Source organism: Blennius ocellaris, assembly GCF_963422515.1.
Source record: "Blennius ocellaris genome assembly, chromosome: 19".
Lineage (NCBI taxonomy): Eukaryota > Metazoa > Chordata > Actinopteri > Blenniiformes > Blenniidae > Blennius > Blennius ocellaris.
This window is the reverse complement of record NC_137668.1, coordinates 21,244,060-21,270,507: the sequence shown is the minus strand read 5'-3', so window position 1 is coordinate 21,270,507 and position 26,448 is coordinate 21,244,060. Positions and strand designations below refer to the sequence as shown.

Genomic DNA, 26,448 nt, shown 5'->3' with positions numbered 1-26,448 from the left:
CACACTCTTTCAAGGGCCGTGCCCGCTCAAGCTAAACTGTAGTCATGGTATGAAGCAAAACAGTGGCTCACAGTGTGTGTGTGTGTGTGTGCATGTCGCTCACTCTTCAGAGGATTTCCATTTCTTTTTTTCCCTGAAATGTTTAGTAGGTGCAGTCCTGTCGTATGTGTAATGAACAAACCTTCTGTCAGAAGTGTGATAACTATGGTTAAAGTTGGTTTGTATTTTGATTGACTCACGTATGTACATTTTCGCTCAATGAAATGGATCGACGGTGATAAAAGCAACTGTTTTGAAGACGGTTTTCAGTGCACAATGCGCTTTTTCATAGGATTAGGATGCAAGTAAAGCTAAACAGTGTCCTCTTGTTCTCAGTGTCGTGTCTGCCCCCTCACTTCCCAATTCTGCCCCTTGACAGGTGTACTAAAGGGGCCTGTCCGTGCTGGATAGATCTGCCAATTCCCCCTCCTTTGCCTGCATACACAGCTTCAGCAACAACTGCAGTCTCTTCAGGGTAACGCCTGACCTGTTTGGCTGCCAGCTGGAGGTTGCATGGTCGGGGGATTTGGAGTTTGTCTTAAAGAAAGCATAGTTGGAATGCCAGCTTTCAGAGCTTTGCATCAACAGTGGGCGGTGGCAGTGGTGGTGATGGGGTGGGGTTATCGAGAGAGAAAGGTTGGCTGTCTTTCCTCACCATGACAGACGGCTCCAGTGAGAAATGTAAAGAGGGGCTCCAAAAAACCAAATTCTTCACTGCACATTGTGGGATTTCATTTATATGCACGTGACCAAAGAAAGAGAAATATTCCTGGGTAATATGTGAATCAGTGCTTCACTCATTGTCAGGTATTTTAATAATCTTTTTCTTGAAACACAAGAGAACGAAAAAGGAGCTAACGGGTCTGGCAAAGGCTTTAGCCAGCAGAGTGGGAACAAAACAGCCCCCGACCTAGGTGGAAGGTGCTGTGTGCCTAGCCCCGGGGTCTCTTTTAAACGCCGGTTCTTTGTGCACGCAGTCAGGGGGAAAATGACTTCAAAGGTGAAGCAACAGGGAATGCCACAGCATAGAGGCACAGAAGTGTGGGAAGGCCCAGTTCCCCCCTGCTTTTTTTTACCCACTGCATGTAATCTGCTAATCTGCAGAGTGGACGGCTGGTGGTCTGCCGACGGAGGTGTAACAGGGCCACTAACCAACAGGAAGTATGCCAGGGAGGAGGGGGGGATATGAAGAGCTGCAAAGGCCACCCATCGCTGTGACCTTGCAAAGTGTTAAAGGTTAAGTGGACCTTTTTTCACGGGACCACCGTATAGCTGTGCAAATAGTTTAAGTTCTGCTTGAAACAATGGGGTCATTTCTTTTGGCTGAGAGGTGTCACACGGCTGAAAAGTTCAAGAATGTGTCGTCTCACCTGGACAATTAAACAAGTAACAATCCGAACAAAATCAAAAATGTTTTCGTCAGATGGTGTGTATCCCATCTTCGTTTTAAGGGAAAACTAACCTCGCTGTGTCGTTTAAGGAATGAGCAACGTATTTTATAGACAGGTGATTTTTACTATGTACAACTCATGCTGATTTTGACGTAATCTTAAATTGGACTCATATTGCAATAATTACAACGTTCTGAATGGATGCTGTATCAGTGCTTTACAACTATTTAATAAAAGTATTTACATTCTATTCATAAGTCTGTATTAGGATTTCTGAACCATATCGCAAGTTTACTGTCAACACAAAATGACTATTTTCTAATTATTTTTTGAATTAGTAAGAGAAATGTTACTTTCTAGTTCATATAAATTAAGCAACATTCACATTTTTGATGTGCAAGGTGAATCATGGGTTGGGTGAGCTACCGCACTATAATCTGTATCAAACTCCAGATCACCTTGCTCTACGAGTTGCTCATTTAGAGGATGAGTAGAAGGAATTTCCAGCTGTGATTCGATTCAATGGGATACTTGGAGAGGTTTTGATTGACATTAGTCACGGCTTGCCTGGCCAGCGTACCCTTTCGCCCCCTCGGCCATGAGCTAGCCCCATTTGATCGGACCTCCACAGACCCGGTTGTGACATGTTTAGTGATTTCACACTTGCTTTGTGGCAGTAAGCACCCTCTGTTCTCTCAGATGTTTTGAAGCATAAATAATACATTGCTCCCATGATTTTCAATGCATGACTGAGCATAGCTAGGGTCGCAGCAAGAGGAATGTTGCCAAGTCATATTGTGTCCGCCCCAAGTGGAAGTCTGGTGCTTCAAAGAGTCAGGCCACCGATGCCAAGTCCTCAATCTGGGAGAGGGAGCATATGGTACATGTCAAGACAAAGCATTTGGATTTTTTTTTTATTGCTAAATTCTGGCTTTTGAGGAGGGGGAAAAAAAAAAAACACAAAAATGCTGCTTTTGAGGAATGGTGGTCCCCAAATTGTGAAAAAAAATGTGACTTGCAAACATTTTCATGTGAACCTTATATATTTAATTTAACATTTTGCAATATTTGACTGTGTTACTGCAAGAATATAAAAAAAATACCTTCTCCTGCACATTAACTGTAAAGGGAAGATGGTCCTCTGGAAAACAGGTGTCTATAAACTTCTCATATATTGTGTAGCATTACTCTTCTTAAGCATATCATGTGGATAGATTTCATTTTGGAAAGTCATTAAAAATGTCATCGAAGAATCTGCTCTAGAGAGGTGTCAGATTGTTTTGGTATTGAGGTGTCATCTAAATGGTGAATGATCCGACAATGTTTTCATTATGGATCCCCCGCCACCCCTCTCTCCTGCAACTCCCATCCTCGCTCCCAAACAAGAGGCTGGAATGTTGGGTTTCCATGACGCTAATGAAGTAAAAACCTGGCAATGCGTAGCTGGCAGTCTCTGAGCAGCTCCTGATCCGCGGCCTCCTTCTCATCAGGATCAGAGTCTGATCCCCCTGTAGCCTTCATTCACCAGAGCTTATTATGCCCAGGAATGTCTCTCACTCTGTCCTTCTCTCATAACCCCCGCTGGAGCAGGGATGTGGGGTGCAGGGGTAAATTTGGGACAAATCCCAAGGGAGAGTACTACCCCAAATAACACACCACCCCCTTCCTCTTTTTTTTTTCTGACTCCCATACCGACAAAAACTCCTCCTCTATTACTCCTTACAATTCACTCGCTGCTAACTATTACACTTGGACAAAGACACACACACACATGCGCGCGCACACACACACACAGACAGCAATCCTTTCCCGTGAAAAGTGAAAAGCTGTCGTTGTGATTTATTGTTCCATAAATGCTTCATGTGGCAGGCCCATGAGGCGACCAGTCCCACTGTTTGCTATTGGCCCCTGGGACAATAGTGAGTTTTTTGGCACTCAAACAGGTCCCCACTTCAGACTCTGCACACTTCCCTGGGGAAGACGGAAAATGATCTTCCCAGCAGCGTGCTTGTTTTTTTGCCAGCTTTCAGATGGCCTCGAAATATTTACAAATTAAAATATCTTCTGTCACTGCAACGTTTCCCTCAGAGGTTCCCTCTTGAAAAGTTCCCATCTGAGAAATGACAGTACTCCCAGCTGAAAATCCAACATACTCAGATGTTTATCTAAGAGGGCCTCCCCGGTGGGAATGGAGATTCTTGTCTTTGTGTCCTTCTAGGAATGGCAGTGGAGGGGTTAAATAATCAGCCTCTGTACATTATACTGTGTCCTGCTGGGCTGGTGGACGCAACCATAATGTCTTGCTAATTAGCCCCCATTTAGGATTTTCCAATGGGCCACACAACCGCCATTGATGACTGAAGCCCATGGAGTTTTTGCAAAGGGACGACTCTCTGTGTCGTTCGGCATTCATGGTTCAGACTTGTCCTTAATAAACCTCTATCTTGCTCAAAGCTGGATGCCTCCAAAACTCAGGGTTCGGTTACTCGGCAAATGAATACAGAACATAGCCTGTGTGAATGATTTGAGCCATTGTTTGTATGTTGTCATTCAAAGGATAATGTCCATAAATGAGTCTAAGCTGACCAGGACCAATTAAGGGCTTAAGAGTTGAAGCAGCTCCTTGTAAACTTTGACGTTTTATTTGATCATTGTCTTTGGTGTCCTCGTAGAAGGTTATATAACATTTTGCTAAAAGGTTTTTCCAATTGTTAGATTGAAAAAAAAAAAAAAAAAAAACAACCACAACTGAGGGTATGGTAATTTAATTCTGAATAGAGTTTTTGTTTGGACCAGTAGTAGTGGTGACCAGAATTTAGCTTGTTATTCACCAAAGGTTCACTCGAATGGCCTCCAGGCATTTGTGACCCAACTCTGGACAAACTTTGTCCAATACGTAGATATTTGAATAGTACCAATGAAATTAGTGAAAAAAAGACAATTTACAGAGGGCCTGATTCTATCCTATAAAAGTATTCAGTCTTGGTTTCATTTGTAGTCGTTGCCAGAAGCACACTGCTGGCCTATTTCCTGCCCCATGGGGAGTTCTTCGGCTGCAATAAAAAGCGGAGAAGCTCATGTCATTAAAACTCGGCACTCAATTGAGCTGTGTATGGCATCTGATGAAGATTGATGAAGTTTGTTGCTATGGGCAAAAACAGGACTTTCCAGGCCCTGTGGAGAAGGTTTTGGCAAGTTGGAATGGAGTAATTCATAATGTAGTGCAGAGTTCTCTGGTTTGTGCCTGTCTTTTGTATTTATGTACATAGAAAGTCATCGTAGTATTCGTAGGTCATCAAAAAAAATCCTGAACCACCAAATAAAGGGATTTAAACAGTAATAATAAAAAAATAAAATCTAAATGATTCTACAAACAATAGTAATGGAATGATTATATGTGCTGTTGCACTATAATTCCATGTTATACTTACTTGAAGAAAAAGCAAACGCTACCAGAGCCGTAAAGGCGAAAGATTTTTTATTTATGTGATTTAATGCGGAATGTTAGTTGTAAATAACCTTTGCATAATTATTGATTTGTGCCCAACATCTTTTACCTGACCCATTGGTGGCACAGACTGGTCAGTTGGGTCAGGCCTAAGCTAGCATTGTCACATAGGCCACAAAGACCCAACATCATTAGCCCCTCTGGCGGCACTATGTGTCCAGCTCTGAAAAAAAGGGCTAACGAATAAAAGAAAAAATGGGAGACAGCTAAAGTCTTTCTGATCCCCTTTTCCATGACGGGTAATCCAGGGGTGATCGTCAGCACAAAATGTGGCTTTGACCGGCTGTATTCATTCTATGTTGTCTGTGTGTGCGTGTGTGTGTGTGTGTGTGTGTGTGTGCGTGCGTGCGTGCGTGTGTGTGTGTGTGTGTACCTTCATTTGGTTGCAAAAGTTGCACCAACATCAGACCTCGAAGTAGTCGCTCAAATGAAATCGCACAATGCCACGACCAAGATGATACAGTTTAAGGCGTGAAGTTAAAGCAACCTGTGCAATCATAGGCTTGTACAGGAAGGTAGGAAAGAGATGAATTCTTCTTTTGTCGCTCATGTGCCAATCATCCTTGGTAAACAAAGTATGGTCACACCCCCCACCTTTGTTCCAACGAATATTAAAAACACCTCAGCTCGTATGGGCATTTCCATTTCCGCACGCATGACCTCATTCCTCGAACGTGCCGTTGGCACGCTTTCAATTAGTGTGTTTCGTCTCTTTCCTTGGTGACGGTGAGTCCCCGATAGGAAAGTCATATCTGAGAAAAAGATACCATGGATGTGTTTTTCTCTGACCGCTAGACTAAAGATACCAATGTCACAAGAGCTGCAGCATGTTTGTTTGTTTTTTTTAAATTTCTGATGCACTGAGCATCCTCCTTTATTATCTTTTGGCCTGGGTAGGCTATTGACGCCTATACAGTTGAGTCGAGTGGCTGTGAATGAATGGTTTCAGCCTGATATTGTTGTGTTTTAAATAAGCACAACTGGGGATGCCTGGCAGTAATGTTGCCACAATTAAGCTGGCGACTTTCATTTGAAGCAGGGTCTATTTAATAGCAAATATCTTTTTATGTGCAAGCAACATGCTGTCATTGTGACTGAAGAGTGTGTGATAACACTCATTTTCGTACTGATCAAAGGTTAACAAAGCTACTGGGGATTGTAAAAGGTGTTTTACAGTTGTCATATACTATATCTTTAGTTTTTACACATGCACACTAATCAGTTACACTATGCCCTATATTTAGGAAGGTCAGCAGTGTTTGTACTCCATGACACAATACAAAGAAAAATTCATTTTGGATGCTAAATATTGTAGAAAGGACATCATACTTCGTACCATCAAAATAAAATATTTACTAAGTCTATCTGCATATTATCAGTTCGATTAAATCCGTCAGCATTTCAGGCATTTTAAAAATAGCAACAAAAGAAAGAACTGACAATAGCCCTCCTTAAATAGTAGTTGATGATAATAAAAAAATGCACATGCATAACTTACAAGTCGTCTTATTCAGTACATATTACTTGTTTCTGGCCCTTTCTCTTAGGAGCCCACACAGACTACGTCTCCAAACTCCTTCGAACACCATCTTTGTAAATTGCTTAAACATTACAATGAAGCCAAATGCAGGTGTCCTCCTCTACTCTCAGGAGAATACTTTCAACTTTCAAAGTCCCAGCACTGAGCAGTTTCCCCAGGTCTACATCAAACTGCAGAAAGTGTCTTCTGATTTTCTTTGACTTTTTGCAGATCTGATTTTTAACCACTCTTGAGCAGCTAAAGCCTCAGGGCCTCCTGATGAACTGATGTAGACGATGACTTTATGAAGCTGAGTGCATGTAACATGGTATGATTAAGTTGCCTTTTGTTTACATGCAGAACACCAGGACTGCCTCCATCACGCGGTCCATGAGCGACTGGGTGAGCTGCTGCGAGTCCTGAAGGCCATTATCAACAAACACCAGAGCCTTAACTCGGTGGACATCCTCAGTACAGCTGGAACTGTCATCGCCACGGTCAAAGGTGAGCTGAGATGACCGGCTCTCCCTAAAACGTACACACACATAACTCTCAGCTTTCCTTTAAAACATACCAGCTACTCCTCCAGTCTTCCTTTGGTCTGTTATATGTCTCTTCTTATCTAATCCTCCCATGACAGTCTCCTCTCTTGCACCTTTTTGACCTATTACTATGGCCTGTCTCTTACACTGTCTTCCCAAGTCTTGAAAACAGTTTTATTTTTTTATTTTTTTTACTTGCCAGGGAAGTTTTCTGAAGAGTTTTGTTTGGGCTTCAAAGTAATGCAGCTCTTCAGGAGTCATTCAAGTGTTTAAAATGCACCAGCATTGGTTTCAAACCCCATACGGAGAGGAAGAAAGTATTTTTTGGGGAGTCAGATACGTGATACTTCAAGATGCCGAGAAAAACGGGTGTCCTTTGTGCTTTGTGTGCCTGTCCAGAGGGAGCTACGCAGGGGAATCTTATTCAGTCCCATTCTTTGAGATTATGATCTGGCATGCAGGTCAATTCTTAACTTGGCTGCCACACAAGAATCCCCCCCGAGTATACCTCGTCTCAATTTGCATTGCAAAGAGGGGCATGGAGGGGCTGCATACCTTTTTGAAAAACGTTCACTTCATAAGGAATGGTGACATGATAGAGTGAGAAAGGCCCGAGGACACTCTGCACCTGAATGTACCTCACCTTCACTGAAATATTTGGAAGGAGTTCACACAGATTTGGGTGTGGGCAGATGTGTGTGCCATAAACAGTTATTAAGTACTTGGATGTGCCACATGTCATGCAGTGACTTGATTATGTTTGTGACACTGAAACATGTTTCACATTGGAGACACGATAAGTGTGAACTGAATTTTATTGAGCAACACTTGGGCCTGAGCAAGGAAATACTTTTTGGAAGCCTTATTAAATAGCTTCTTAATGATCTAAGTCTTATTAGTATGGTTGCACAGAGTGTATGAGTGGAATTCATATAACTCTTAATTGATTAAAGGCCAACATGGACAGTAATTGTGATTCATTCAGTCTGTTAATAATCAGGTGCTGTGCTATAACATCGTCTTTGCCACTAGGTGGCCAGAATTGCTCACTTGTTTGACCTCCAGCTAGTGACAGTATATCAGATGAGCACTTTCACCATTTCTATCAATGCCAAACCTGAAATGTGTCAATGTTTACATTCCTGATGCTAGTACTTCTTTATTAACCCTTTATATTAAAAAAATAAATATAAATGTATATATATGTGTATGTATATATATATATATATATATATATCACATGTCACCTTCCTCTTACTCTGGCTTCACGCCAAAACAAAAACAAATATCCGTCCAAAAATACATCACGTGATACTTAATATTAGGTTCACTTGCTGCAGCTTCATATTAACCCCCCCCCCCCTGAGTTGGGATACCCTTGCTTCTCCAGTCCCCCTATACTGTGAAGCACTTCGCTCCTGGTGAGTGTTTCAAGAGTGTTGTGCCTTTCCAGTGAAACAATACCATTTTTTCCTGATGATGTAACTTCCGCATTTGGACTACTGGTTGGGGCCTGAGCAAGTACTGGCATTGTATTCCAACAAGCCTCAGGATGTCCTGTTGGGGGGTCGGGGCTGGACAGAAGAGGAGGAGATGTAACCACACAAGAGTTGTGTGCTTTGAATGGTGCTGGCTGAAGTAGTTTCTTAGGGGCTCCTAAGGTCCAGGAACGTCAGACCTTCTCTTGGTTTTTTTTTCGGTAACGGAATCATAACAGCTCCTGCATCACGACCAAAAAGATTAAAAAACCAAAACCAAAAAAAAAACATTTTTTACATTGGATATATTTTATTTTTATTTTACTGGACTGAGTAGCCGAAGACATGGAACTTTGTTGGTGTTACGTTCAAAAGGGTAGGATGGAATAATTGTTTTTCACGGATAGCCACAACGGCGTGGTCATCTGTTTCTTTTAAACAGATGAAGAAAAACCTGTTTTGAGGTATGTAGTTTGAACTTTTGACACTTGTATATTTCTTTGACAATTTTGTCCCAAAAGAAAAGCTGGAGGCAAACTGTGACAGTTCTACAATTTATAGGGTTTGGTAGGTGGGTACTTTGACGTTGTTACCATATAACACAACTTTGTCTTTTCCAGGATACACTAAAGAAACTTTAGACGTTCACTACCAACCTCACATCAGTCGATTGAAACCAAATTTAGAAATTATTGGATGAGCTTGGAAGTCGGTTTTCCATTTCAAATGTCCGCTCCGCAAGTCTTTGAACTCTAGAAATCTCCATTGTTCTAATGGAAAGGAAAGCTGAAGGAAATCATGGAGGCAGCGGAGCGGCCAGTGACATCACTGATTTATTGCTCAGTGTTCGGTTTTGAGCATCTTTCTACTAGTTGATTTTCTCTCTGCTCAGTCAGGACAGGAAGTTTATTGTGAAGACTGATTACAGACGTATTTACGCGGCTGTTTTTTCCCCATTCTGTCCTCAGTCATCACTTTGTTTAGACTTGCAGCAGGAAACTACTGCCCGACCAGATTACAGCCAAATATACACACTTGCGCTTTGCTTATCTTCACTGATTTAACGTGGAGTTGTTTTTGGATGCCTCTGAGGGGCTTTTCAGTTTGAGAAAGTCGACACGCTTGAGCTGCTATGCGATCAGATCCCGAGGTCTCCGTGTTTTCTGAGGAGCACACAAGTGACTAAGACACTTCATCATCACCATCATCATCATCATCATCATACACAGGATGATGAATCATACCTTTGTGCTGACTCCCTAAACACAGGATGCCTTCAGCATGTAGGGGTAAGGCTTGCAACCAAAACTTGACTGTAATCACTCATCACTATTTGACAGGAGTGAACTTTAAGGAGGTGAACGAAGAGAACAAACAGAAGCTTTTCGGAGAGATCTACACTGCTATCGACACATTGGCGTTCACTTTTGGCAATGTGTAAGTATGATGTCATGTCTGTAAATGTTATCCGCTTTGGTCCTATTTCACTTTGTGTTTTTTTTCCACTGCAATAAATTGCTGATAGCCCGACCTTTACGTTTTTCCTAATCAAGGTTTTTCAACTGCATCGTTTTGAGCACATTTCTGTTACAGGGCCAGAAATTTTGAGAATTGCTCTTTTTAAACAGTCGTTGCAATCAAAACTGATTTTTTAAGTTGCACGATAGTACATATGTCAATGATATATGTGAAAGTAGATGAGAAACATAGTGCAACATATGCATTCTGCACAATTATTTGATTATACATTTTTAAAAGACATACAATTCAAGCATTAATCTATCTACTCAAACTCGTAATCACCCCACGAATACTGTAAAACTGAAAGCATTCTCAGGTGAATATATCAAATTGGTGTATTTTTATTTATTTATTTTCTTGAATTTGCCCCTGGAATTAGGTCTTTCTCAATAAATCCATTCCATAACTCTCAAGGATCTTTGTGGCAGAAATGACCTGTTCCACTTTGCTCGCACTGTAGTAAGGATGGACTTTCTGTTTCCATCAAAATGATCAAAGTTTTCTGTTCCTTTCCTGAAATAAGATCCAATACTGGAAACAATAATGTCATCAGTATTACTCAGTTGGTTATTACTCAGTGATTCATTTTCAAATCATGTTTTAATGGTCATGAAAAAAGATATCAGTTGCATTCGTGGCACCTAAAAATATCCTAAGTTTGTTGTGAATGTCAAAGCTTAATGGACTTTTTAGCACAGTTGCTTTTATGAAAACACATAACGGCACTTTTTACTTTTCTAATATTCCCAATCTTTATACTCATTTCTCTATTTTTCCTCAGAGTGTCTGACTTCCTTATGGGAGATGTAGAGAATGGATCCGTGTTGGGGCTCCCCCTGACTAAGAGAACCAGGGTAAGAAAAGTGCTATATTTATCTGTATTTGTTCTGTAGTCATGCCGTGGTCATATGGATAGCTTAGTTAATTTCGTAAAAATGGAGTACCATTTTACTACCTTCCTGAACGATAGTTTTGTTGAACTAATATGTTATGTTATCTTTATGTTTTAAACCATGAACACATTCATTCATTCACCATTTAGTCACTGGCAGGATGTGACCTACTGCCTTCGAATTGTCAAGAACATGTGAAAAATGACACAGAAATGTTCAAAGTAGATAGGTGAAGCAAGTACTTGCAGGTTAACTGACGTTGCCCACAGGGACTCTTCCCATGATGGATGGACGCTATGTATTGCTGTTTTCCTGCTGCTGGTTTTATAACTGCACGGAGGAAGAAACAGTGCCCCTGATAAGCCTCATTTTAAGCATGTTAGCACAGTGTATTGTGACACATCACCAGGAATTATATCCACTATTCTACCATTATGTGTATATTGAAAATGAACCAAAAAATGTATTTTTGTTTTTTAGTCTTTTGAGAATCTCTCTGTGGAATCTGTGGGATCCGGTCCTGAGAAAGATGATCCACCAGGTAAGATGAAAGGTCTGATGTGGCTGTATTAAAATGATGAAACTGAGAAACTGAATCTTAAGAAATATAGAGAGTTTAGACATAAATCAGCTTTCGATCTGAACCACTGTTGCGGGTTGTTTTATTGCTTTGTCTCTCGGGTAACATGAGGTGTTGTCCAGACCCTCACCATGGATTAATGCGTGTAGTGAGACCGCTGTCAGCCTCCCTTACCTTCAAAAGGAATTAGCCCATATCGCGATCATCCAAGGTCAGCATGGGCTTTTCTTGCTGACTCATTGACAGATGTTGCTTGCTAAGCTTAGGCTTGTCGGAGGAGTGTGATTGGGGGGAGGGGGGGTTTAATGCTGGTGGTCGTCTTTAAGCCCACCCTTTACAAGCTCTCCCGGGGGGGGATTCCTTTTGGTTGTCACAGGGCCGTCTCCACCGGTTCGGGTCGAAGAGGTTGACAAGACATTGCAGCGGCAGGACAGCGGCGTGGAATCGGCACTGCTCTACGCCAAGGCATGGTCCAAGTACACCAAAGAGCTGCTGGCGTGGGTGGAGAAGCGTCTCAGTACAGGTGAATGAGAAACTGGATTAATAGCGACATTGCTGAAGAGGTACGGAGGAAGCTGCTAATTAGCACCTGACAGTCACGCGTCAACACCCATACATCAGTCGCCTGACGAGCAGCTGTTTTTACACTCTATTGGTATTTATGACTATAGGAAGGTTTTTCACAATGATTGGATTTGAACATAAATGTGAGGATTATTTGAAGGGTCAGTTTCCTGAAGAGATCGAGTTGAACTGGACTGAAAACAATGAGGCCTTATCCAGGCTCAAGGTTGAGTTTGGAGTGTGAGAGCTTTTGTTTGTTGGACTGGTTAATGAATGGTTTCAGTCTGAGAACATTCAGTCGAGCTGTACAGTATGTTCATTATCAGCCTTCCCGTTTAACACTTCCTCTTTTGTTTAACTCTGGATTTTCTCACCTTTTCCCTTGAATTATGAACATGACCGTTGGACATTTAATTCAGTAATTCCCACAAATCTACTTGCGGTTGTTGTTACATTTATTATTTTCTGTGTTTTCAGATGTTGAATGTGCGAAGAGTTACGCCAAAATGGCAGAAACAGCCAAGACGCTTGCAAGTCAACAGGTGAGGACATTTCACTTTTTTTTTTTTTCCAAGTGGCATTGTCATTATTTTCTGCTGAGTCATAGAGCTTCAAAATGCTGGGCAGGCCTTGCCCTGGGAGGTGCCAGAGAACAACATGAAAAATGTGGAGACCTGGGTTATGATCTTGTTCCACCCCAGGGGGTGAAAAAGGGGGGGGGGGGGGCCCACAATGTGGAGATTTTCATCCTCCCACACTTTTAAACACTCCTGGTATAGACTGTCAGACTTTCTCCCTCCTCATTCAAGGAATTCATGCCTTTCCGAGAGATCTACATGACTGCTTTCAAGAATGACATTGAATACAGCCAGCTGGTACTCCACACCGCAGCAGTTCTCCAAAGCAACAAATTCGTGCAGGTACTTAGTCAAAGCAGCTGCAGCATTTCTGAAATGGGACTTTGTCTGGAGATTTATAATGAAAACAACAGGTCTTTCTGACTAAGTGTGTGTGCATACTGCATGTTGTTTTTTTTGTTTTTTTTCCCAGCCTCTCCTGGCAAGAAAGAATGAGTTGGACAAACTACGAAAAGAGGTCAAGGACCAGTGGCAGAGGGAACTAAAGAAAATGGTGAGTCGACAGTGGTGACGGTTGCACTTTGAAGAGGGCCACACAGAAATGCAACTCTAAAGGACAACTCAAAAGATTCACTGACCTGAGGGGGCTCGGTCCAAGAATGTTTTTCAAGTGCCTAAACTATATACCCGCAAACAAATGCTTTGTTTGGTCATGAAGTCATGCAGCTCTCCGGGACACTCTTACTGCAGAATAAACATCATTTATTAAACTGTTAGCTGCGACCGTGGTTGGAACGTAAGAACTATAACTCACTTTTTTATGCAAAAAAGCTCCAGACTCACTGTGAAAACTCAGTAATGAAAAGTCACAGGATTAAAAAAGGAATGATGAGCGACAACTGTAAACATTATGTAGAATTATCGTTATTTGGCAATTACCGTTATTATGTGTGAGATGCTTTCTAATTTTTTTTAAGTGGTCTGCCTGTGTTACATTCATTGCAGGTTTGAGAATAACTCCCTGTGTGTTTTTTCCAGCATGAAGCGGACAGCGCTCTGAAGAAGGCCCGGCTACTTCAGACCCAGCGGCAGGAGGAGTACGAGAAGGCCAAGGTATCCACCAGCCGTCTGGAGGAGGAGCAGATTGGAGGAGGGGGAGGAGGAACAGCAGCCGCCAAGCTTGAGAAGCGACGCAGGCTGGAGGAGGAGGCCCTGCAGAAGGTATATTCTCCAGTTATAATCCCTGTTACTAAATCCTGAACGGATCTATGCAGATCTCTGTAACTAGTGGCAAAAGCAAGAAAAGCTGAACATTTCAATGATTCACGTGTTTTAATTTGCAGGCTGAGGAGGCCAGGGAGCACTGCAAAGCTTGTCAGGTAGATGTTGGAGTGAAGAGGGTCGATTTGGTGAACACAAAGAGTGAGATTATCACTCAGATCCGGGAAATGGTCTCCCAGTGCGACCTCACCCTCAAAGCTGTAAGTCATCTTGACCAGTTGAGCAGGAATATGTGTGGTCCTGCGACAGACGTGCAGCATAATGTTGATCTTTTTCCAGGTGACGGTCAATTGGTTTCAGCTCCAGCAGGCCCAGGTTGTATCTCTACCCGTCAACCACCAAAGTCTGTGTGAAAACGCCAAGCTGTACGAGCCGGGCCAGCGCTACATTGACTTCGTCAGGAACTTGCCGACCGACGCGCCTCGTCTGGAGTCTCACTCGTTTGAGTCGGCCGTCACACAAAACGCAGGGTGAGGTGTTTGATACAACTAGAGAATACAACAGACTCTCACCATTCTTTCACAGCTGTCGTTGTTGAACTAATCTCATCATTACGTAAGCCTCACTGATGATGCCTCACGATTTGTGCCATTTCTCGCAAAGGTATACATATAATCATGTTAATTGAGTCCTTTACAAACATGAGCTGCAGTTATTTCACCATTTTATGCTTTCTTGTCCAGAGAATCTTAATTGAATGGCCAGTCACTGTAGTTGCTGGTGGACTTAAGTGGGCAAAAGTACAATATAATCAGTTTATAAAAATTTCTTTATTGAGCAACACAAAAGGCATTTATACAATACAAACGGTAAAACAAAATCCCATCCACATAAAAAAATGAAGCAAAGACTGTCATGGTGAATAATCAAAGTAGAATAGTACAAAATATGATCTGGGGAAGATACTAAAAGGCCCGATTTGAACTCAAAATAGAATATAACTTGTATTTTTATCAATAGAATAGAAAATGCAGACTCCAGTTTTAAAAGAAAAACCGTGAGCTGGGACTGGGACAAATTGCTAACCCCCATAAACTATGGCTCCCGTAGTTTTAATATCATTTAATGGTGTTAATTAGAATTTTTTTAATTGTTAATTTTTATCAGTTTTCAGATGTTGTATTTATGACAACATTAGCAGCTTAGGTCAATGAGAGGTCTTGAGAACACAAGCGATTACTGTAAAGAAGTTGTTTTAAATCTCATGTAATTAGGTCACTTTAATCATCTCTGGTACGATAGTGGAGCAGAGACAGAGTTTGTGTTTGTTTTGAAAAACTTAAAAACAATTGGGCTGGTCAGTGCTTCCTGCGGAAGTCACTGCAGTCACGGGAGAGAGGAGCTGAGGCGGTGGGCTCACCATCAACTCACTTAAAACTCTTTGAACATTTTCAGCTGGTTTTTAAAGTAAATACACGCTGTGCCTGGCGCAGAAACGGAAACACAGCAGCCATTCTCCATTTGGGCAGTTTTTGTACCCAAAGTCTTATTAAGGCCTAAGTTAAAAATAGCTTCCTTTTTGAGCGAGTTTTGTTGACACAGGTTTGTGGTCACACGCACGCATACCAGACAAATGGAAATAAGAGAGTTTTGTTCTCACGTAGTTTTCTGCCTCTACCACCCACCCCCTCACTCTGATCCCTCTGATCAAACGAGCTCAGCTTGGGAGAGAGGAAATGAAACTCAAGTAAACACACCCATGCTCACGTGTGCCCACAGCTTTGTTCCCCAAAAAGGTTAAATATAGTGTACTGACCTACATATTGTATATTGTAAGATACCATAGTCTATTCTGGTTAACAATGGCCGACCCCTGCAGAGCTCCTGCAGCCTTTCCCCACTTAGTCATTGTTTTACTTCATCCACGTTTTTACTTGTGCAGCAGGTTTAAGTATGCCATATTCAGGGATTTCATCAGTGATTTTTCTTTGGATATATAATTGGTAGTTTTAATGCTGCAGCTGAGGACAAATTACACCTGCTGATCTCTAAAATGGTCTGATTACTGTTAAAAACACAATATGAACAAACAAAAACTACAAATTCTTCCAAAGAGGTTATGAAACACATGGTAAATGGATTTCACTCATATAGTGCTTTTCCATCACTTGAGCAATCCACAAACTGAAAAAAAAAACATTTGACCTTTCAGGTTATCTACTAGTTTTGAAGATTTCATCATTCTACTCGTTACAAAGTTGTTAGTAAATATCACATACTAGATAAGCTTGAAGATAATCATACAATAATGCCTAGATTTAATAGAATACATGCGTTATATTCCAGGTGAAACATTATGCCTCCCTATCAATGTATTGTACCACACCGTACGTTCCATGTCATCAAATCTCTTTATGTTTTCTATTCTGTTGATTCCCACCCCAGGATGCCTTTCAACAAGCGCTCCCTCACTGGCAGCCATTCCTCCCACAGTAACTTGTCACAGGCGTCTGTCACCTCGGAGCTCCTCGGCGGGGAAGAAGTGGACGGTTCCCTCAATGTCCAACACGCAAAGGTTGCAGAGAGACGCTCCAACGGCAGCTCCGACATGCAAGGTATGCTGGTCTGCATCTTGCACAGTTGACGTTCCCTCTGCATACAGATTCAGAGACAGACAGTTACATTACACCTCCAGGCAAATTTAAAGTCCCCAATTGAACGGAATTGCACGTTTTTGGATTGTGACATGAAACTGGAGTATCTGCTGAAAGCACATGCATGCACAAAGAGAACATGCATGTCTCTAGTTGATCTTGAACTAATGTGCCAACCACTATTGCTCCATGTATCATTCAATGCTGTGCGTCTCTGTTCTGCAGCTCTTCGGAATCAGGCCGTGTTTCGTCCCTGGGCCTCGACCACTCAGGGTGGAGGCATGTGCAGCGACTCGGAAAGTGCCGGAGGGAGCAGCGAGTCCCGGTCAATGGACTCGCCCACTGCAAGCCCAGGTAAGACCTTAACAACCTTTTCCACTTAATCACTAGCTGTTTCTCTGAATGCCACATTTAATGACGAGTCTGGTTGTTGTTGTTGTAGTTGTTGTTGAACAACTCGTAATTGCACCTTAATTATACTTTGGTTCTCATGTTAATAAAAACGTATTTCTTGGGAGATTCAAATGACAAGGCTTCCTTTTAAAAACACCTCTCATGTGTCCATCATCAGTCACTGATAAATCCACAACAAGTTACGAGACTTTTCTCGGCAGCGACTGTCTCTTACTTGCCCCTGGGGAGAGAACACGGTTTCCAGTGAACTTGGTGTTCACCCAACTTTGTTGGCATGTTATCTTTGAATCAAGAGCCTTAGCAACCACTGACAGTGGTGCCTCTTTGTTTAACATTGTGCAACTCTATTTCTCTGCAACGTACACAAACACATTAAATTGTTGCTTCAGTTGAAGTTGGGTTTCTGTCTGCACTTTGCCTGTTGCTGTGAAACGATGCATTTGTGTGGTAGTTGAACAATACTGCACCATAGTTTAGTTTGTATTTCCGTATTGGGTTTTGTCACTCTGACTTGTCGTTGTGTTTATAATATATTCCGACAAAAAACTCCTGGTATTTAGTTGTCTCTGTTTGATGCTCATACATAGTCAGATTCCTCTTCTAAATGCTTGGATTTGCATGCAATATGTTGCTTTACATATTTGTAAATATGCAGTGGGACCACTTTTATACATTAACTGCCAAACTGTTGAACCCATAAGAGCACCACATGTTCCCCCTGCTGCCCTTTTCAATTACATACCTAGATACTTTCCAAATATTACATCTTGTTATGTCCAATTTGAAGTAGTATAGTAAGATCAGAGTTGTCCTTGGCAGTTAAGGAGGATAGAAAATGGTATCGTGTCATTTCCAGCTCCTCTGAAATATCTAATTTCTTTATTGGCTATTGTTGCTCACTTATCATGGAGGTGAATCACTGTCATTTGTCAGCAGCAGGAAGTAAATAACACCTTTTCTCTCAAGCCATCAGGTTGTAGTTATTTTGCAGGTTTCTGTCATGTGACAGAATGAAACTAAAAGCAGCTCATTGTGAGTGGTGAGGTTTGGATTTATGGGTGTGTCCTCCCTCACTCCTCAGGAGACTTCAAAAGGAGATTACCCAGAACCCCCTCCACCGGGACCATGTCATCTGCTGATGACCTGGATGAAAGAGAGCCTCCCTCGCCTTCTGATAACGGTGAGTCAAACAGAATTGTGCTACAAAAACTACAATACCTATCTTTTAGTGTTTCACACCCCTGTATTTTCCTGCATATCTTTTCTAAAGTTTTACATTTTGCAAATGTCTGTCAGTTGCTGTTTTCTGTGCTGCCGTTGAACGGCCCCAATTCCCTATAAGATTTCAGCGTGTTCTTGACAGCACAGGACAACAATGGCTGCTAATGATGGCCTTCTACTCTTCTCCTCTGCAGGTTTAAGCGAGATGATAATAGAGACGGCCAGTTCCCCAGGGCCTTTTAGGAACACCCAGATGTCCAAGGCAGCTCTGACCCACAAGCTGAGGAAGCTTCGAGCGCCTTCCAAATGCCGTGAATGCGACAGCCTGGTGGTGTTTCACGGAGCTGAATGTGAAGAGGTAACCCCGGATTCCTTTCTTTCTCTGCCTTTTTCTTAAATTATTTAGATTTGGAATCACACAGTGCAACCCAACCGTGACACAAGGTTTGGATCTCTGGTGAATGCTGTCAGGGTGCTACCAGTTCAAGATGAAGATTGCCAAAGACGCACAACAGCGTCTTTATCAGAAAAAAATCAAACAAAAACAAAAGATGGGGAAAAAAAAAACCCACACCTCTTAGCCTGGTCAAAACTCTTGAATAAAGGGGAAAGTTTAAACTGGCCACAAGCTCTCCTCAGAGACCGAATTCACCAACTGGTCTCAGTCGGGGAATAGGCAGTGGAAACTAAAGGCCTTTTGTTTGTCTTCTGAGGAGCCCTTTCCATCATCCCTGTGCACCGCGACCCCTCCTCCCTTCCACTGTTGACTTACGATCAAGTTTCTGTCCATATTTATTAGATACACTGAACAAAACAATAATAACATAGTTGCTGGGGGGAAGAGGTTACACAATACTTGAAAATGCATTGGTGTGGTAATGACGTGTAAATTTTGCATACTGAATTGAATTGAATTGAAATGAATTGCATAATTCATTGATGCTCATTCAAGAGGTTTAATTATAAAGCTTTCCTTTCTAAGGACTTTATCCTGAGGTTGCAGCTTCTTTATTAATGCATATTTTTGTACACAATATGAAAGTTTAACTCTTTGTATGTGAATAAGGCATCGCCATTTATCAGTGTTGATGTATTTGCAGTGTTCGCTGGCTTGTCATAAGAAGTGCCTGGAAACTCTGGCTATCCAGTGTGGCCATAAAAAGCTACAGGGGAGGCTTCATCTGTTCGGTATCGAGTTCACACAGGCAGCCAGGAACAGTCAGGACGGCATCCCCTTCATCATACGGAAGTGCACATCCGAAATTGAGAACCGAGCGCTCAACATCAAGGTATTTTGCAGTGAAACAGGAATATCCAGGGTGTGATTTGTTGGGGTGTTTGTATCTACCTCCCACTCTTGTGTATTTACCTACAATTCAACTGAATTATTTTCCTTGCAGTGACAGATCACCCACAGCAATTTCTCAGTATGGTTGACGTTAGACTTCCTAAGACAATTTGCTGCCAAATGTTTTTCTGTTGGATTTATATGCAACATAAATCATTATTGGAGTTAAAGATGGGGTCGTCTTGCACTACAGCTTATTTCTTTTGTACATTGAATTCCCTTTAAAAGTTTTACTAAGATAAACATAAGTTGAGTTGCTATTTTTTTATTTTTAGTTGGCAGTGGGTTTAATCAATGATGAACGTCAGAATTAAATAATTTGAACTAATTGTAGGAAGCCAATTAAATACTGTTTTTTATAAGCAAATCACTATACTGCTATGTCATATATATAGAGTTAGCCCTATCTTTGGTGCATCTTAGCCACATTTCACCATGGTAACAGAGAAAACTGCATCTTATTTTCTTGTGTTGAATGCATTTTGTTTTTGTGCTCTGAAGGGAATCTACCGTGTGAATGGTGCCAAGTCTCGAGTTGAGAAGCTGTGCCAGGCTTTTGAGAATGGCAAAGACCTGGTGGAGCTTTCGGATCTTTATCCCCACGACATCAGCAACGTTCTCAAACTCTACCTAAGACAGGTGAGCCACTTTAGAAATAGTTACATCAAAAAAGTTTGGGTTACAAGTAGACTCTGTCTAGTAAAATATCTGCACTGGTGTTTGTCCTTTTTTATTTTTGGCATCTCATTCCCGCGCCTCTTATCTGATTTCTAATTCTGTACCACTTGTGTGTTTATTTGCCTATTTTGATTGTCTCTGTTTATAGTTAACTTCCTCGCTTCATTTGTTTATTCAATGCTTTCCAGCTACCAGAGCCGCTCATCCTGTTCCGCTACTATAATGACTTTATTGGTTTGGCCAAAGAAAGCCAGAGTATCATTGTGGAGGAGCTGGAGGCCTTACGGCTCAGTCCCACTCCTGTGGGTCAAGCTCAGGTCAGCGTGGAGCTCAACCGCGTCCTGTTTAAGATCAAGGATCTGCTCAAACATCTGCCTCCAGCCCATTACAAGACGCTGCAGTTCCTTATAGAGCATCTTCACAGGTAGAAAGGGCCGCACCGATCCATCAAATAATCCATTAAACATTCATAAATATGCAAGTCTCGTTAGATTAACAGTGATTTGAACATGCTTTTTCTCTCCTTAGGGTGACAGAGCAATCAGAAGAGAACAAAATGACTGCCAGCAATCTTGGCATCATCTTTGGCCCGACACTAATCAAACCGAGGCAAACAGACGCTGAGGTTTCCCTCTCATCTCTGGTAGATTACCCCTATCAGGCACTCATCGTGGAGCTCCTGATCAGACACTATGAGATGGTCTTTGAGACCCCCCTCAGTCCTCTCAGCAGCATTTCCCAGACAGAGGCTGGTCCCCGACTTACCCACCAGGAGAAAGAGCAGCGGCTGAGCAGGCACTCTAAGTCGCTGGGAGACATTAAGGAGGTTAGTAATGGAACCTTGTAAAGATAATATCTAATTTAACCCGGAAGTAGCAGATTGAGGTTTTATTTTCTGTTGCCTGTTGTACCCGTACAGCAGAGCTCCAAGGTGTACAAGAGACATTCCTCTATCATTCCTTCTTCACACTTGTTGACTGAGGTTCATGAGACCATGCCAGGCCTTGGCGGAAGCGACTTTGAACCTGGTCAGTATCTGTCAGAAGTAGACGGATGGGTGCGTTTTGAAATCGCTTCTCATGTTTTGCTGACATACAATCTTTTTTTCGATCTGTCTGTTCAAAGGCGATGAAATAGACTCCGAGAAGTTCAATGGAGATCGGTCATCGAGTGTGCCCGAGATCCCAAAGCCGGTAACCAGGGTTCAACTTCGGCGCCCGCGCACCAAACTCTCCTCCCGCCCAGCCAGCTTGCCGGCGGACAGGATCGCCAGCCGAGGCCACGTGGACGAGAACAATGCGCAGAACAGCACGGACCAGGACGACGGCAAAGGGGGCAGCTGTGACCAGACCATTGAGGAGGTGGACGAAACCGAAAACCCCAAATCACGAGTGGGAACGCACTACCGGAGTACATTTATTGACACTCAGACATTACGCAGAACTTGGGATAAACAGTACAAGCACGACATCTCCAGAAGTGTAAGAACTGTGGCCAGTTCACCTCCAGACAGTACAGCAGTGGACGCAAACAGCTCGTCAGCCTCTGTGCCGTCGGCCTTCTCCCTGGGGACTAAAGGGAGCAATATCAGCAGCATATACCCCAACAGACCTTACACAGTCGCAGTGCGACCCAGCAGGACTTTAAGAAGGGAGGACAACGTATCTAAGTATGGCACAGTTGTGGCTGCGTTCAGAGCTCCCCGGACCCTCCAGCCCCCTCCAGGGACCTTCTACAAGCCCCCGTCAGGGAGCAAAACAAAAGTGCTGCAGAACTGTGCATCAGCAAACAGCGCTGAGGAGGAAGATGAGGATGAGGACGAGGAGGAGGACGAGGAGGAGGAGGAGGAGCTGGGGATTGAGATAGAGGTGTCTGTGGACGAGCCTCTCGAGGACATGGAGACGGAGCAGGCAGCCATGTCGCAGTCTCCCAGCTCCAGCCCCGAAGAATTGGGGCCAAACCAGGCCAAGCCGGTGTACCAGAGACTGAGGTCGAGGCGGCTCCAGGAGGTCGAACACAGAGAGGCCCATTTTGTGTAATCCACTAAGAAACATGGCCCGTCGAAACGGTGGTTGAATGTGAGCAGCTTGTGCCAATTATTTTAGCGGAATTTATAAAGCGAATGAGCAGATGTATGATTTCAGGCACTGTGTGTTGAACTGCTGTACCTCATGTTATTATTATAAATGTACCTAGGATCCTCATGAGAGAAACAGGACGCACTTAAAATGCTGTATATTTTCTACCGTGATTCACAAGTTGCTCAAAAATCACTTGCTCTGTTCACTCTGGCACCTGTTCACAATATTTATGATTTCTTTTTTGAAACCGTGCAATTAAGTTTTGAATATTTTGTATAAAGATGTTACACGTTCACTATCTATGTATGTTTATATACCAAAAAATAAAAAAGATTTTTTTTTTTTTATCCTTACAATAGTGTTTAGGCCAAAACATTGATGTAACAACTGATGCATTTACCTGGCATCAGTAATCTTCCCCAAAACTTGTTGGAGCTGTGTTGTACCTACTGTGAGTAAGAGTGTTTTAAACTGTTACCTGGAGGTGATTGTTTTGCGGTAACCTGTGTATAAAGCTGTACTATGGCCTTTGTTACATGCTGTACTGCGAGTTTGTTGGTCATGCTATGGAGCACCAGTTGCAAAGGGTATACATCCACTTGTTTTTATACTGTTGAACTTTGATGGTGTCATTTTTGTCTGAAAAGCTTTTTAGAGATGCCACACAATTCTTTCATGGCATATTTCTGTCCTAATTTTAATATAACATTTTTTTTTTAATTACTTAATAACCAAAGCTTCTTTTGTCTATTTTGTTTTCGTCCAAATGAAATAAGTCTTTTCAGTAACCCAAATCTTATAAATTTGTTTTTTTGTTGTTGTTTGAAGGAGCAGGGCATGCATCATTTATTTATACGGTATCAGTTTTTTTGGGGGTTGGTAAAAATGTTCAGAAAAGTTCAGTGTAAGAAAACAGGTACACAAAAACAAGACACCCTTTTGTAACTTATTAAAATATATCATACAATTTCCAACTATGGCCATGTGTTTTTATATGCAACAAGTGTTTCTTGATAGTCTAGTATGATTGTGAGTCGTTATGCAACGCTGGTGACTTTATTTGTCAATGCCAGACTTTACTTGTGTAATACAGCGAAGTGAATGACCGCCAGCACACAGACCAAAAATTATAGGGTTGTTAAAGCTGTGATGAAACATTAAAACAACGTGCCTTACTGGAGACAAGATTATACCAGTGGAGGGATTATACAGCATAATAAAGGCCAGGTGGTTAGGTCATGTAGGCCTCTGCAAATGGAAGAGAAGCGTTAGCAGTCCCCTGACGTTCAGAAAGAAGATTAAATCAATCTGCTTAACTATTCACGAGGTCTGGAAACAAGCTGTGTTGGCAACCATAGGGAGCAGTCCGAGGAATATGTAGCGGTATATTTTTAATTATTGAGAATCGATCCAAAGAGGACGGGATCTTCTTAGGTATGCGGTGACTTTGCTTCGCTTTGCATGTTAAGTATCTCTCGGAAAAGAATTGGAAAATATTACACTTGTAACTGGACTAATATATTCTTGCATATTGACAATTGAGACGTCTAATATATATAATTGTATTTATTCTTGCTTTCTGACATTGATATTGATCAAATTGTTTTGTGGACGTGACACATAAAGGTTGTGAAAAGGTCTGGAACTCTTACGCTGACCATGTGAGGTGTCTTGAGCTCATTAACCTCATTACAGGGCTATTGCTAGCTTTCCCACAGGACTCTCACCAGATGAATGGCCAGGCGCGCCTGTGATGGACGTACAAGTTCAGCTGCAACACTCGGCCCCACAAATGCACAGTGTCTTTAAAAGCCAGGATTGCATTTGTAGGACAAAAGATAGGTTTCTTTGTCTCATGAGATCATCGTGGCTCGGTTGAACGCAGGTCTGTTGGACGGAGATACCCCCTGCGGGGGTGAAAAGGAGGCGTCATGGGGGCAACACAACAGGTCAAACTCCTGCTGTGGAAGAACTGGACCATCCGCAGGAGGCAGAGGGTAAAATCCTCTCATTCATCAAATGCACTCTAGTTATCTTGAAAAGCTGTAGTTTTCTAAAGTACCTTTAGGTCTTCTCCTTTGTAAATGACACCAACTCATCAAGTTTTAAAAGATTTCTTCAATCCATACAATAGTTTTCATATTTTGAATTTCTTAAACTTGTTGCTTTAAAATAATTGTTATTTTTTTTCTGCTTAATCCAAAATTAGCAAGGTGGCATAATGTACAAACTTGATCTAAAACTTAAGAATTCCTGGTAATAAAATATGACGTGAACCTTTAGAACTTCCTGGGTTTGTTTTTAGTAAAAGGTCAAAATAAGTTATGCAATCTACATTTAAGCAAGAGGGAGTGACAATAGAATGTTCTTTGTTCCTGTCTTCCTTCAACACAACCATTTTATCTGTGCTTCTAAAAAACGAAGAAACTCATAACAAATCTGATCTTCAATATATAAAACAAGACTTTAACCAGCTTTGGATCATTGGAATGTGTTAACATCTTGAGACAACCTATCCACATGCCCAATGTGTAGAAGACCTGGGTAGATGAATCATTATTTTGTAGTGTCATGTTTCCCATGCTGGCATCATCTCATATTTTGACAGTTTCAGAGTACAATGTGGCAATACAGGTTAAATTAGAACCTCTGTAAGTATAGTGCTGCAGGATAATTGGCCTACTGCACAGAAATTTTCACAATTGTCAAGCTGGAGGCTCATGTCTTTAGTAGAAATCTACCCTCATCTCTTCTTAGAAACCAAACACTTGAGCAACTCACTTGGAAACTCTCAGAACCTTTGGGATGAACCCTTGAGAGGCTTTTTTTTTGTATTTCTCTCACCCCCACCAGATACGTTTCATCATGGAGCTCATGTGGCCTGTTACACTGTTCATGATTCTGGTGTGGTTAAGAAGAGTAAACCCTCTTTACCGTCAACATGAATGTAAGCAAATAAGAGTAAAACATTTTTGTGTCAAACCTTGTGTAAAAGCACAGAATGCTGACTTTGTCATCCACCTCACAGGCCATTTTCCCAACAAGGCCATGCCCTCGGCTGGAGTCCTCCCCTGGATTCAGGGAATCTTCTGTAATGCCAACAACCCCTGTTTTCAATACCCCACCCGTGGCGAATCTCCTGGCCTGGTATCCAACTACAACAACTCCATGTGAGCATCACCCTGAGCCTGATCTTCTCAATCCAGATCTGTTTAATTCCCGTCAAATGCTGGCTCTGTGATGAAGAGGCAGAATTACGTAACGGATTACTTGAAAAAAAGTTTTTTTTCAGTGTTAGAGCATCAACACGCACACACATTGTGTAGATCCATATAGTGTTCACACTGTTGTTAAACTAGATAAAACATACATTCTGTCTCTGACCTCGCTCCTCAGACTGGCTCGGATCTATTCAGATGCTCAAGATCTTCTTTTGCGTGACCCGGAGTTTCTGGAGCTCGGTCGCCTCTGGAAGGAACTTAATACTATGAGCAACTTCATGGACACTCTACGCACCCACCCTGAACAGGTGTCAGGTCAGTGCACTAGCCTTCCGTCAACATCCTGTGCAAACATCGTCTATCGCAACAAACCCAAGGTCAGTGAGGTTATTTTGGGTCTCTTCACTCAGGATAATAATACTCACAAGGACAAAACTACTTAACTTGATATGCTGTGAGGTATTTTGAACTTGAGCATGTATGACTCTGTCTATCCTGACAGGTAATGGTAAATGTGACAGCATGTCAAAAAATTCAAGTCATGACCTTTTCACCAAAAATCATCAAAATCCAAATCATCCCTCACATATTTTCCCATGAGTGTCTCTGGTTGTCTTTACAGTGTTACAGGATTATATCACATGGGTTTAAGGCAGGCCCGTAATGTAAGCTGCTTACTTTTGTCAATAGCATGTTTGTTTGGTGGGAAAGCAATTCATGAGCTACTCATCCACACTCTTGTCCCCGTGAGATTACAAAAAAGAAAAAAAACAAAACACTGATCCTATCCCAGGGGACACTGCTCCCTCCCCATGTATGCACGTACGCGTACATTGTATACACTGCACGTTTCCCCTGCGGTAAAATAAACCTTTATGATGGGAGTGGAATGAAGCTGAGTGCATTTCAGCCTGTGAATGGTCATGTCTGTGCTGCTGACACTCCCGTGGACTAACGCGGCTAACAGAGATACAGATTCACATTCCATTCAAGTTCC

At 42.1% G+C, this 26,448-nt stretch overlaps 2 protein-coding genes across 5 annotated transcripts in view; both read left to right on the top strand.

The window, feature by feature from the left end:
- arhgap29a (Rho GTPase activating protein 29a) overlaps positions 1-22,765 on the top strand; it is a 32,921-nt gene extending 10,156 nt beyond the window's left edge. For 3 of the 4 annotated variants that reach the window (XM_080515138.1, XM_080515137.1, XM_080515140.1), the window contains 21 exons: positions 6,818-6,961; positions 9,818-9,914; positions 10,780-10,852; positions 11,372-11,432; positions 11,848-11,994; positions 12,513-12,577; positions 12,845-12,955; positions 13,086-13,166; positions 13,652-13,834; positions 13,957-14,094; positions 14,174-14,364; positions 16,280-16,449; positions 16,714-16,842; positions 17,984-18,082; positions 18,318-18,481; positions 19,224-19,412; positions 19,973-20,110; positions 20,338-20,573; positions 20,678-20,975; positions 21,069-21,177; positions 21,275-22,765. In XM_080515138.1, the coding sequence (XP_080371264.1) occupies positions 6,818-6,961; positions 9,818-9,914; positions 10,780-10,852; positions 11,372-11,432; positions 11,848-11,994; positions 12,513-12,577; positions 12,845-12,955; positions 13,086-13,166; positions 13,652-13,834; positions 13,957-14,094; positions 14,174-14,364; positions 16,280-16,449; positions 16,714-16,842; positions 17,984-18,082; positions 18,318-18,481; positions 19,224-19,412; positions 19,973-20,110; positions 20,338-20,573; positions 20,678-20,975; positions 21,069-21,177; positions 21,275-22,188 (3,737 nt within the window). In that variant the 3' untranslated portion in view covers positions 22,189-22,765. Of the gene's footprint in view, positions 1-6,817; positions 6,962-8,650; positions 8,942-9,817; positions 9,915-10,779; positions 10,853-11,371; positions 11,433-11,847; positions 11,995-12,512; positions 12,578-12,844; positions 12,956-13,085; positions 13,167-13,651; positions 13,835-13,956; positions 14,095-14,173; positions 14,365-16,279; positions 16,450-16,713; positions 16,843-17,983; positions 18,083-18,317; positions 18,482-19,223; positions 19,413-19,972; positions 20,111-20,337; positions 20,574-20,677; positions 20,976-21,068; positions 21,178-21,274 lie in introns of those variants that run through there. The other variant, XM_080515139.1, reaches the window with a different exon arrangement.
- Positions 22,766-24,161: 1,396 nt separating this feature from the next.
- The window catches only part of abca4a (ATP-binding cassette, sub-family A (ABC1), member 4a), a gene marked incomplete at its 5' end in the record, with an annotated part of 30,237 nt that continues 27,950 nt past the window's right edge, over positions 24,162-26,448 (top strand). Inside the window, 4 exons of the mRNA XM_080514845.1 lie at positions 24,162-24,227; positions 25,084-25,177; positions 25,259-25,400; positions 25,627-25,766. Coding sequence (XP_080370971.1) covers positions 24,162-24,227; positions 25,084-25,177; positions 25,259-25,400; positions 25,627-25,766 — 442 coding nt within the window. The remainder of the gene's footprint in view (positions 24,228-25,083; positions 25,178-25,258; positions 25,401-25,626; positions 25,767-26,448) is intronic.